Source organism: Juglans regia, chromosome 8, assembly GCF_001411555.2.
Source record: "Juglans regia cultivar Chandler chromosome 8, Walnut 2.0, whole genome shotgun sequence".
Lineage (NCBI taxonomy): Eukaryota > Viridiplantae > Streptophyta > Magnoliopsida > Fagales > Juglandaceae > Juglans > Juglans regia.
This window is the reverse complement of record NC_049908.1, coordinates 3301281-3315071: the sequence shown is the minus strand read 5'-3', so window position 1 is coordinate 3315071 and position 13791 is coordinate 3301281. Positions and strand designations below refer to the sequence as shown.

The window sequence follows — 13791 nt, the reverse complement described above, 5'->3', positions numbered from 1 at the left end:
TTAAAATTTAAAATAATAATATTAAAAAATAATATTTTAATAATATTTTATTTAACTTATTTAAAACTATCTAATTTTATCTCGCTATTCAAACAAGACTCGATTGGATAAAAAAAGTTGAAAATAAAAATATTGACTCAAGAGTCTAGCTCAGCAGTGAGGTTTCTTTTTCTACTTGTGATCTCAGTTTTGCTATCATAAAACAGTAGTGAATTTCACATCATACAGTCCCAATAGTGCTTTGCTACACAACCTCCACCACTATTTCCCAATAGAGCTTACTTGACCCTGTAAGCAGCAGCTAGTCCCGTTAACTTGACCTGGTCCTCTCTCTCGGCCTATTCTTTATCAACCCTCCTGCTTCACCTCAACTATTTCCGCCGGAATCTTATTTCTCCCTCTCTTTCCTGTCCATCTAACCCCACTTTCATCCCTCTACGGCATCTCCGGCACGGACCCATCCCCCAATGACTCTCATACTGCCTATAATCACCATACCTACCAAAATTTTGATAATCCCCGTATCTCAATTTCTCTCCACAAACTCGTAGCATCTTGCGATTGACCCTCCACAGTAGCTTCTTTTTTTTATATGTATCAATAGCCGATCGATTATTCGCACGTGTATCATCTTCTTCTCCTTCGTTTGAAGAGGCATTAGAGAGAATCAGAGAAAGAGCTTAAATCACAACCGACACTTGCGCCATTGAAGTTGCAGAGAAGACAGGATGAAATGGAAAAACAAAGATTTGCTCCAACCCCATCAAGGGAAATAAATCATTTTTTAAATTAAATTAATGGTGCTCGATCAAGGAAGAACTTCTTTTATACTAAATGGTAAACGAATCATATTAAAAATTACATTTTCAGTCTCATTGAGCTTGAAATAAGATTTCATCCGATTACATTGTCCAGGTTTTTTTATTTTTATTTTTATTTATATTAAAGAAGTCGATTGAAGCTATTACATGAATGATGAAACAGCTTAGAGAGAGAGAGAGAGAGAGAGAGAGAGAGAGAGATGCGATGAAACGCAAGTTTTATTAGACGAAGGTTGTTCAGGTAACACTAGCATAAAACTATGAACTGAACTATGACATATGATGGGTACTAAAAAACTGCGACTTTCTCCTCCCAATAAGCAACACCAGATTGAGACCCTCTTTCGTGGAAACCATTGATTAAAACCCCAACAAAGAGTGAAAAGGAAATAATTCTCTCAGATCAAGACATGAAAAGCCATATATAGTGAACAAACATCCCCACCCTTTATTAAAGAGGACTGACTCGAACTTGGGTCTCATCTCATGTTACTTCTGATTAGATGCTCATAGGGCTTTGTGGGTCATTGAGAGCTGCAATGGCTGTTTCTATCTTTATCTTCAACTGATCTTTCTCCTCTTCCTCTGCCTGCACAACAAACAGAACCGAGTTTCTGAAAACCAGATCTCCTATCTTCTCTACTGTTAAATCATGTAAAGAAAAAGCATTATTAAATAACTTCCCCTAATGATCTATCTATGTGCCTTCAGCAATGTACAAATTATGAGGATATATATTTCTTTGCTCTCAATTTTGATCTTCTAGCACTGTATAGTGTTACTGTTACATAAGAACTGGTTAGATATATAGGATTAGTGTAAGTATTAAAATGCCAATCTCCTCTCTTTTCTTCCTCTTTTTTTTTTTTTTTTTTTCCAGTCCATTCAATTCATATTCTCTTTGATGATCTGGTGATGCTTTCATTTTATAGAACAAAAATAATTAAGAGTTTCAATCTGAGTTTTAAGATCATAAAGTATATATAAAAAAGACAGAAATACGAAGTAAAACGTTTCATATATTTGTTTGAGCAAATTCACAAGTGAGAACAAAATTATTATTATTATTATTATTTTATGTATGTCTATCATCTTTTTATTACTTTGAATATCGGAGTTTTGACAAAATTCTTAAGATATCTCAACTTATTTGGAAGATTCCCAATTCAACCATTAATACTAGAGAAGCAGTACTACTACTGAAGATTAGATTTTTCAATCAATGGTGGATAGCTGTAGAGCTAGTCACCCTCGAGCTAGCTAGCCAGTTGAATGCAGATTTAAATAAATTATACTGGAAATTAATTTCTATATGAAGAAACAAATAATTATATATATTCTATATATTGTGATATCTTTTTAAGAAAATATTGGAGCTTTCAAATATAAATCGGATAGCAAGTAGTACTAGATGCATGCTGACCTATCTAGATGCTGACCAAAATTGTTAACAATTACCCATAATGCATCAACACTACTTTTTTCAAACATTTGACCATCTAATTAATCGTGTACGTACGTGTGTCGTGTATCGAACTATCGAAAAGTATTTTTTGTTCTTGGTAGTGTCCATTAATGTCAAAGAACAACTATTTTATCTGAATTGGACCCCATGCACTGGAAAATATTGCTTTAAACGTTTAAACGACCGCAACATGCAAGAAATTAAAATTCAAAGAAATTTGGCCGTTGAAAAATAAGACCTAAGAAAACATCGATCGATCACATCGTTTTTGACAATGACAAAACCAGTACTTCATCATGTCGTTCTAGAATTCATACTCAAATTGAATATATATATATATATATATATATATATTCACACTATATATATATATATACACGTTTAATTCAGACCAATATTATTTATTCCATTCCTTAAATAATGCAAAATGGCAAATTGGCCTTCTCTTAAAAAAGTCACATGAGTCATAAGGGAATTAAGCGTGCGTTTCTTGCTTGCTTAATTGTTCAGATTCACCATCGAGTGGAATATTATTGCAACAATAGTAGTATCTAAAATCTATATAATTAGATGTGCATGCATGCATGCATGGCGGGATATATATAATTTGTCATTACATGGCAAAGCTACCTCCCATTAAGCCAGTAGCCAAAATATATATGAACAGATGATCTAAGGGTTTTATTAAAAATTAATCCTCACTACCAAAAAGAAATTAACCAATAAATTAATCCAAAACCGAATGTAAATATTTTTTTTTAAAAAACATGGAATATTTATATATGTAATTAAGTAATTAATTAACCAGTCCAAGAAACTAAGAAAGAATTAATGGAGCATCATGTGGATGGTAACCACTCCCGCGGGACCAGTATATAGTACTTAATATTGCATGATGCATGGGATATATGAACGTACGCTACTCATGCTGCAAGCAGCCGCAAGATGATCACAAACATAATCATTTAACGATTGCTTTCAAAGAAGGGGACCATTAATCAATATATATATATATATATATATATATATATACTTTGTCTCGAAATTAGGGGAAAAAATGTGTAATGATTCTGCAGAGCTAGCTGTGAAAATCCCACTGTAAAGATTAGGAAAAAGAATCTATCTTTTCAATGAGTACGTACTACGTCTTTATATACCTCAGTTTGCAAACATTAAAATTTCCTATTTATGATCACATGCCGCTTGTTTATATATATATATATGAATCTAAAACCTAATTAATTTCCCAACCTTATCTCAACTATTTTTTTCAAAAACAAATTGATCACCCATATATATATATATATATATATATATATAACCAAATAAAATAGGAATAGTTGCAAAAACCCTTACAAATATTAGAATTACTTGTTGAGAAAAAAAAAAAAAAAAAAGAATAAAGAAAGCAAAGAAAGAAGGCAGGCCGCAAAAGATTCATTTATGTTCAAAGTGGAAATCTGATGATGGGTTCAGGTGCCGCTTTCCTCACTTTTGCTCATCTACTCATGTTTATATTCGATCGAAGAGTACTGTGGACTCTGGATTACATGACCACTCATCTCATTCCCATAAAAATGCCATATCAAACTCACATTATTGCTGATCCACTTTAATTAAAGTTGATCTATCAATATTCATTCCTAGTACATGATGCCCCACAATTCCAGCTGTTTCTCTTCCTTTTCTCCCTCTCTCTCATTCATTTTTTAACCATAATATTAATTCCTCGATCCCCAAGCTGGTGTGTGTGTATATATATATATATATATATATATCCAACCGTCCATATAGTTTATGATCAAGAAAAATTCGAAAGAGGATCAAACCCAAATTCAACCCTAGCCATTGGTTGCGTCCTAATTCTTTTAGAACATTTAACATATATGATGTTAGCCATACATTCATATACATGCACATATATATATACACACACATAAGATATGCATGTCACACGCGCGCATGCTGGTTCTTAATTAGCAACTGATCATCAGGCCGGAGTAGTATATGTTATAATGTGCTTAGAAATTAATTGTGAAAAGTGGGATTTTGATAGGAAGATCAGAGTATTAAAAAAAAAGCAAGGAAAAGGAGGAGGACTGACCTCAACGAAGACTGTTTTCACAAGCCTCCCAGATAAAGCGGTGATAGTCGTCGTAATGATTTTAAGCTTCAAAGATTCGAAGACCTCGCAGAGTTTCACCATTGTATCTGTTCTTTTACTGCATGTTAGACTCAGCAACACAGTTTTGTCCCCCATGTAAGTCGCCCTAAGCTGCACTCATGACTCCCCCATCCCATCAATTATTTCAACTATATTAATTTCAATACCAAAACCATATAAAAATATGCAATGTTGAATATTTTATTTAAATCATATTTATCTTTATCTGTGTATGAGAGAGAGAGAGAGAGAGAGAGAGAGAGAGGCTCACTTCAAGGACTTCAATAGGGGAAGTTCTTGATCCCCCAGAATCATAAAATTGGTCAGTTCTGATCTTTTTCTTTGATTTCAACAAGATGGGTAGCTCTTCCTCGAAGCCATAACCCAGATTTTTCTTCGATTTCACGGATTCAAGCTCCATTATCTCGGCTTGGATTCTTCTTTCTTGTTCCTGGAGCTCTTGGATGTATTTAATAGCATCTTTGATTATTGAAGCCTTATCCATCTAATAAACGTAAACAAAAGGATGTTGGAACAAATTAACACATAAAAAAAGGGAATCCCAGATTTTTTTTTTTTAAAAAAGGAACTAAGCCAGCCTAGGTATATATAATTCAACATTTCAACGGCCGAAAGTGATGAACATCATCACTAACTACTGTTTGAATTATATATTCCTAGTGAGCAACGTACGGTTAGTTCAGACTAGTGCATCACACCTTGCTGATGTTGGGGACCACTGCTCTAAGTGCAAACAGCCTATCGTTCAGCTTCTTCCTCCTGTTCCTCTCCGAGACAATGTTCTTCGAGGCCGCCGACGATGCTGCCCCGTCCGGCGAGCTCGAATCATAGTACCCAGAAAACGCCTCGTCCAATCCCCAGCTGGCATGACGAGCACCCCAGATTTTTTTTTATAAAGAAAAAAAAGAAAACCATAAAATTTTGAAGAATCGGTGCGAGAAAAAAGAAGAAGATATATACACACCTATCAAACTCTTCACTTTGGTAGAACATGCTGGTTTCCCAATAATTTTTGTACTGTTTGTAATCCTCGCCGATGTTGTCCATGGCTAAATATATACTCTTGTCGTTGTGGGGGCAAACCAACAGAGAAAGAGTTAAATAGGGAAAAACTAAAATACTATGATCGGTCGCGGAGATTTTTTGTGAACTGTGAAGAGTAGAGGATGAAGGAAGGGGAGGGGAGGTGAGGGGAGAGAGAGGAGAATTTCCATTTTCACATGGGGCTGGCCTTTTAAATATGGACGATTGTACAATGGAGATGGGATTTTAAGGCCACGTACAGAAGAGGGACCCATGTTCTGTCTGTGTTGCGGCTGATTGTGCTTCCTAGAAAGATCCTCCTTATCAGCGTCCGATGAGAATGCCAGATGTGGTCTACGATGCCGCGTGTATAGGGACATCTACATTGACCAGGGAAGCAGCTATTTATATTATATATATTCACTTTCTATTATGGCGCGTGTGTTTTACGATCCTATCAAATTGGTTTTGGTTGTTAGAGAGCTGGTATTGTAATATTGCACGGATATAGGGGAGCGTCACACTCGCTCTCTCTCTTCTCCCCCCCTGGCTTCGGTTAACCACTCTATATTTGTCACGAACGCTAGGAGATATGCTTGGATCGGATGTTGGATTTTTGTTATTTGTAATAAATTTTTAAAGTTTTTTCGAAAATTCTTAAAAATTGATTTCATTGAGTTTTTCTGAAGTGTTGGGACCCATTGAAAGTATGCGCAGATTAAGTTTTTTTTTTTTTTTTTTTTCCCTATAAATGTTGAAATTATTTGAAAAGTGGTGGGACCAATTGAAAGTATGTTTTAGGAGTAATATTTATGAGTTTTGTGAAAGTTATTTAAATTTTTATTTGTTATGAAAACCAAGTTAATATATATGTTTTTAAATAAATAACTTAACTACAAAAATATTTAATAAAAGTAAACTCACAAATTAAAGACGTTGTTTGAAGTTGTACGTACGTTAAATTGTAAAACTATTTTTATTGTAAAATAGATCTAACAAATCATATAAAATTATATCAATTTTGAGTTTATTTTATAAGATATTTTTGTGGTTGTAACAATTCTCATGTGCTTTATAATTATGATTGTTTTGGTGAAAAGATGTTTGGATTAATAGTTAAAAAAAATTGAGAATTTTATACTTTTCGAACATGATTTAAGATTCTTAATTATTAGTTAATTAGAAAAGTGTGATTTTGTTCTATATACCATGAAAAAATAATTGAAGTGTTTTGCTAAGCAAATGAATAGGCAAGATAGATTATTGTGAATAAATAAGGCAAATTAAAAAATATATATAGTAAAACAGAATGAATAGTATAAAGGCACAATATTAAATGTCAAGTTTCACACGTATATGTTATATGTTCTTCATAATTCGGTGGAATTGAGTTTTAGAAATATTTCAAGGAATTTGATTGTAATCAACAAATATAAATAATAAATCCATTAATTGTGGCTTGAGTTTTTTCTTGGATTGTTAGAAATGACATCAACCTAAATCTAACAATAGCACTGGACACTTGGTGCAGCATATAAATATATATATATATATATATATATATATATATATGTTATAACAAGGGTGTCAATAACGAGTCAAGAGGGAAAAAAAAAACTCTATTGAATAGTTTATTTAATTGACGACTAAGGGTGTGTTTGGATATTAAAGTATCCTCAACACTTTCCAAGTATTATCATACTTTTAAAAATATTTCACATGCCAAACAATTTAAAATACTCTCAATGGGACCCACAAACCCACTTTAATCTCTACTCATAACTATTCACAAACATTCTATAATACTTATCACTATTATATATAAATAAAAAATAAAATCATTATAATATATAAATAAAAAATAAAATCACTATAATATATAAATAAAAAATAAAATCACTATAATATATAAATAAAAAATAAAATCACTATAATATTTATCACTATTAAATATAAATAAAAAATAAAATCACTATAATATTTATCACTATTAAGGGTACGTTTGGATAGTGAGAAGTGCTGAGAAGTGTTGAGAATGTTTGTGAATAGTTATGAGTATAGATTGGAGTGAGTTTGTAGGTCCCATTGAGAATATTTTGAGTTGTTTGGATGTGTGAAATATGTTGAGTTGTTGACTTTTGAATAGGTAGTTGAAAAATATGTGAGTCCTATAAATATTATATTGATTTTATTTTTAGTAATAAATATTATAATAATTTTATTATAGTAATTTTTTAATATTAATAAATATTATAGTGATTTTATTTTACTTTTATATATAATAATGATAAATATTATAATGATTTTATTTTTAATTTATATATAATAGTGATAAATATTATAATGATTTTATTTATATATATATAACAATGATAAATATTATAGTAATGTTATTTTTTATTTATATATTGTAGTGATTTTATTTTTAATTTATATATAATAGTGATAAATATTATAGTATTTTATTTTTTATTTATATATAATAGTGATTTTATTTTTTATTTATATATTTTAGTGATTTTATTTTTTATTTATATATTATAGTGATTTTATTTTTTATTTATATATTATATGATTTTATTTTTTATTTATTTAATAGTGATTTTTTATTTATATATTATAGTGATTTTATTTTTTATTTATATATTATAGTGATTTTATTTTTTATTTATATATTATAGCGATTTTATTTTTTATTTATATATAATAGTGATAAATATTTTTTATTTATATATTATAGTGATTTTATTTTTTATTTATATATTATAGTGATTTTATTTTTTATTTATATATTATAGTGATTTTATTTTTTATTTATATATTATAATGATTTTATTTTTTATTTATATATTATAGTGATAGTTTATTTTTTATTTATATATAATAGTGATAAGTATTATAGAATGTTTGTGAATAGTTATGAGTAGAGATTGAAGTGAGTTTGCGGGTTCCATTGAGAGTATTTTAAGTTGTTTGACATGTGAAGTATTTTCAAAAGTACGATAATACTTAGAAAGTGTTGAGGATACTTAAGTACCCAGATATAGCCTAAATCTCTAAGGATATGTTTGGGTTTGGGTAGTGAGGATACTTGAGAAGTGTTGAGAATGTTTGTGAATAGTTATGAGTAGAGATTGGAGTGAGTTTGTGGGTCCCATTAAGAGTATTTTGAGTTGTGAAGTATGTTGAGTTGTTGACTTTTGGATAGGTAGTTGAAAAATGTATGGGTCCCATAAATATTATAGTGATTTTATTTTTAGTAATAAATATTATAGTGATTTTTTAATATTAATAAATATTGTAGTGATTTTATTTTATTTTTATATATAATAATAATAAATATTATAATGATTTTATTTTTAATTTATAAATAATAGTGATAAATATTATAATGATTTTATTTTCATATATATAATAGTGATAAATATTATAGTAATGTTATTTTTTATTTATATATTATAGTGATTTTATTTTTTATTTATACATAATAGTGATAAATATTATAATGATTTTATTTTTCATTTATATATTATAGTGATTTTATTTTTTATTTATATTTAATAGTGATAAATATTATAGTGTTTTTATTTTTATTTATATATAATAGTAATAAATATTATAAAATGTTTGTGAATAGTTATGAATAGAGATTGAAGTGGGTTTGTGGGTCCCATTAAAAGTATTTTAAGTTGTTTAGCATGTGGAGTATTTATAGTAATACGAGAATACTTGAAAAATGCTGAGATATATTGGCTACCCAAACGTAGCCTAATACTCATTGTTGATTTAGAAATCTTAAGTAGGCATTCATGCAAAACACATTAAAATAGCATGATGAAAACACTCTTAAAAATAATACTCCTAAACTCAATGTTTGTAACTCTTTAAAAAAAAGTTTATTTTTAAAAAATATAATAACTCAATTATATATATTTTTTAAAAAGTTAATACTTCATCTACCTATTACGGTTAAAAAAAATTCTATTTACAAATCGGTACGGAGGATGCACCCTCCTTACCGCGGTTGACTTGGCATGATAAGATTTGCAAGAGAAGTTTAAGTATAAAATATCTTGCGAATAAAGTATTATTATGTAAATGATGAGGAGGATGTATGCTTTACACATATTTAAAAATAGAATAACTCGTTGTAATAGTGAGAATATAAAATCACCACTGTCGATAGAGATTAAACGGATGAAAATATATAGATTTATTTGCATTATATTCTTGACACTTATCTCGCATATGACTATATTCTTTCCAACGAGTGGGTTTAACACAATACATGAAATATTTATTAAATAAATAAAGTATAGAGTCAAAATTTAAATTCAAAATATTTAATTTAATATTATATAAAATTATTATTTAATTAAAATATTTAAATAAAAATAAATTTAATTATTCATTTTATATTTTTAACGAACGACATTTAATGCATAGAAAAGCGGAGGAAGCAACGGAGCATCAATCCCAATTGAATGCATATTAAAAATGAGGACAACTGTCCAATGGTACAACATTTTCATGGATGTCAGCAGTTGCGTATCTGCTGACGTCCTAACCAATGAGTCAGCATCACGCAGATCAAGCCGTTGATCTAGTCGGTCCGAGTTCATCATTTTTGGATATTATACATTATATTTATTTACTTTAAATTTTTTTTATTAATTTTATATTTTAAATGCGTCTTGACTTTTGGGTCTACCGGTCCACACTAAACAAGAGATTGCCACGCGGCAAGAAACGGTGCGCGACCCCTACTCGGAGCCATCATCTTTAATTTGCTGAATTCCTTGGTTTTTGGCCTTTTGGGTGGAAGACTCGGACTCGTAACCTTTCTGGTCTTTTCTTTTTCCCTATTATTTTTGGTCTGACTCAACTAATGTAATCACACAACTAGCACGCATTTAATTAAACGACATTAATACAATTCGAGATTTACATATTTTAAAATTATATTTATGATTATTTTAAATATATAAAATATGTTTATTTTTCTTTTGTTAAAGGTATAACCAGCAGATTGAAGTTTTTTTTTTTTTTTTAATTTAAATTATTATATAATGTCATGAGTACTGTTGATGAGAATATATACGATCCTTTATGTCATCCATCGTGTGATTCATGTCATTCTTTATGTAATTTAGGTACTCCATCCATTAATATTCATGATATTTCAGACAGCAGACGCTTAATTACTGTGACCGAGCGTTCATTCAAGGTTAAAAAAAGTCAAGAACGATTTCCGACCTAATAATATTAATTAATCCAAGATTAAGCTATATATTAATTTAATTAACCGTGTTTTGGGTCATGCGTTGTGGTCGTCGTGTGCTGCATAAATATCATGGTAAACATGTATACATGATATGCAGTACTCATGAAATGTGGAGATGAGCGAGCAGTATTCGTCAATAATTTAATTAAGGAAAATGCTACACGTCCCGCTGGCCGGTAAAATTTATTTATTTTAATTTTTTTTATATAAATATTTTTAATATTTTAAAAAATAAAATAAAAATTATAATATTATTAAAAAATATTTTTTTAATCACAAAATAGAATAAAAAATAATATTTATTTTATTTTGTGATTAAAGAAGTATTTTTAATGATTTTTTTTACTTTCTGATTAAGGAATTGTTTTTTAATGATATTTTAAATTTATTTTATTTTTTAAAAATATTTAAAAGTGTAAAAAAAATCTATATAAAAAATAAATTAAAAAAATACACATAGAAAAGTACATGTTAAACCCAACGGAAATCCCCAGCGAGAACTGTAGTGTGTTCATTTTAAATATCTTAAAAAAATTATAATATTATTAAAAAATACTTTCTTAATCATGAAGTAAAATAAAAAATTATAAAAAAATATTTTGTATAATTTTTTATTTTATTTTGTAATTAAAAAATTATTTTTTAATATATATTTTTTTACTTTTTGATTAAAAAAGTATTTTTTTAATAATATTTTAAATTTATTTTATTTTTTTAAAATATTTTAAAATATTAAAAATTTATATAAAAAATTATTTAAATAAAATAAATATAAAATAACACTACAGCTCCCAACGAGAGCCCCAGCTGGAGGTGTAGCATTTTCCACTAATTAAACGGTACTGGTGTGCATGCACTAATTTGTTCATGTGTGCGGCTGCTTTTTGACTTCAAATTGTGAACAACACGGAAACGACGACCGCGCGTATATATATATATATATATATATATATATATATATGAATATATACAAAGTCGTTCTTGAAAAACATGCATGACGGCGTACTGGTAATTTATAACCTTAATCTTGTGACGTTGACCGTACCGCGTACGTTGATCTGCTTCTTATTTTTGACTAATTTCGCCAACAAATAATTAACGAACTCGATTTTTAGAAACACGTACCCTGGAATTAAACGACAAGTACTATAATGTTACCAAACTACGTACGTACCGAGGCCATGGTGTGCGAATGCATCCCCATGTTTATATGTTTTTTTGTGTCCGATTCGATATTTTGTTAAGTTTCACATTAACAATGACAGAAATGAATGATGATGAGAAATTAATTAGGTGTAATATATATTAAAGATCAAGTTTCACACTGATATTTTTTATTTTTTTTTGTTGAAAATGAGCTTTAATTTGTAATTATTTCAGAAGTTATATATAAAGCTAGTATTATTGATTAATTATTTTGGAGTATGTCTATAAGTTGCATGCTTACACGAGAGTACTTGATATTTTTTTTGGATTCAGTTTAGATACATAAACATTTTCAACCTTATTAGACTTTGGTGACTCATCTATAAGTTTCCCGTTCCCGATTCATATGCACTAATGCACGTATTTTTTTTTGAGTTATGGAAGATGGGGTTAAATTGAGGAGTTTGAGGATGAGATTGTGAATTGTGTGCTGTGATGGATTAAATTGTCCATGTGTTTTTATGATTGTAATTTTTAAATCGTGCATTTGAAATTCTTTAGGGTTTCGGATTGGAACCCTAAATTAGTTTAGGGTTCCAATCCAAAACCTTTAATTTATGATTTCGATTCTCATAGTTTCATAATTTCACAGCAGACAGCACATCCCACTGACTTTTCTACCGCAATTGCCACTCCAATTTCCGTTGAAGTTTTATTCTTTTGTTAATTTAGTTAATTGTAATGTTGCTACAATAGTACAATTTGTAATATTTTTAAATGAATTTGTAATTTTGTAATAGTTTTATCTTAATTTGTATCATTGTAATAGCTTAGTTGTGATTATTAGTTACTAGTTGCAAGTTATTAGTATATAATTAATAATTTATATTATTTTAAATTATTTTTTGTTGTTTTTAATTTTATATTTTGTTGTTAAATTATGGACTCAAAATGGCGTAGAAATAGGTTTTGGACCAATTTTGGCCCATCACATGTGTTTCTGGGCCATTTTGCACCCAGAAACGTGTTCTGGACCATTCGCTCATTTATGTGGGAGGGCAGGCAAAAATATGGGTTGTCCACACCCCGCACCTCGGTACCCAGAATGGATACCTTGCCCCCCCGTTTGCGGGGGTTGGTTCTAGGAGGGAAACCATCAACCCCCGCCCATGTAGCACCCCTATATATATATATATATATATATTTTTTTTTTTTTTTGAAATAAAACCTCCTCATTCATTCAAATATCAGTGTTTACAATGCAATAATCTCTCAGTAAACAATCTGAAATACAAACTGGTATATCTTCTATCCATATCTTTTCTAAATCTATGTGTAATGCTTCTTTAGCAAGAGTATGTGCTGCTGTATTTGTATTTCTATTTGCAAACTTCACTGACCAGTTAGGTCATTCTTTCATCTGAACCTTCAAATCTTCAATAATGCTGCCAAAATAAGATAAATCTTCAATCTGGCTGTTTACTGCATTAACAACGACCTGTGCATCTCCTTCCATTATCACTTTGTTGAATCTTAGATCTTCACATAACTCCATTGCTTTCCTTAATGCCCAGCCCTCAGCTATAGCAGGTTGATCCACAAAGCTTTTCGACTCACAACAAGCTGCCATCACCTCCCCCTTATCATTTCTGATTACCACCCCTAAACCCACCTTCCTTTGTTTCACATCTAAAGCTGCATCCCAATTGGCCTTAAACCAATACTCATCAGGTGGACTCCAACTATGAACCAAACCCCTTGTGTTTGCTTGCTGTCTGATTTCAGTTATCTTCCCACATGAAGACTGATACTCTTCTAAGCTCTCTCTAGCTGTACTGATCACATAAGTGTGACTTAGAAGCTTGCT

General features: G+C 29.7%; 1 protein-coding gene across 1 annotated transcript; it reads right to left on the bottom strand.

The window, feature by feature from the left end:
• Nucleotides 1–1022: 1022 nt before the first annotated feature.
• LOC109013840 (transcription factor bHLH35-like) lies at nucleotides 1023–5707 on the bottom strand. Its single transcript, XM_018996094.2, has 5 exons — nucleotides 5436–5707; nucleotides 5170–5332; nucleotides 4722–4955; nucleotides 4391–4561; nucleotides 1023–1410 (listed from the first exon to the last, which is right to left on the bottom strand). Exons 1-5 carry the CDS (start codon nucleotides 5516–5518, stop codon nucleotides 1321–1323), a joined length of 741 nt encoding a protein of 246 aa, XP_018851639.2. The 5' UTR covers nucleotides 5519–5707; the 3' UTR covers nucleotides 1023–1320.
• Between the last annotated feature and the right edge of the window lie 8084 nt (nucleotides 5708–13791).

Excerpts from the sequence above, each read along its gene's own strand:
- LOC109013840 (XM_018996094.2), bottom strand. The coding sequence starts at position 5,518 with ATGGACAACATCGGCGAGGATTACAAACAGTACAAAAATTATTGGGAA. Across the intron at positions 4,562-4,721 it reads CCCCTATTGAAGTCCTTGAA|CTTAGGGCGACTTACATGGG; the intron begins GTGAGCCTCTCT and ends TCATGAGTGCAG. Across the intron at positions 1,411-4,390 it reads TGAAAACAGTCTTCGTTGAG|GCAGAGGAAGAGGAGAAAGA; the intron begins GTCAGTCCTCCT and ends TTTGTTGTGCAG.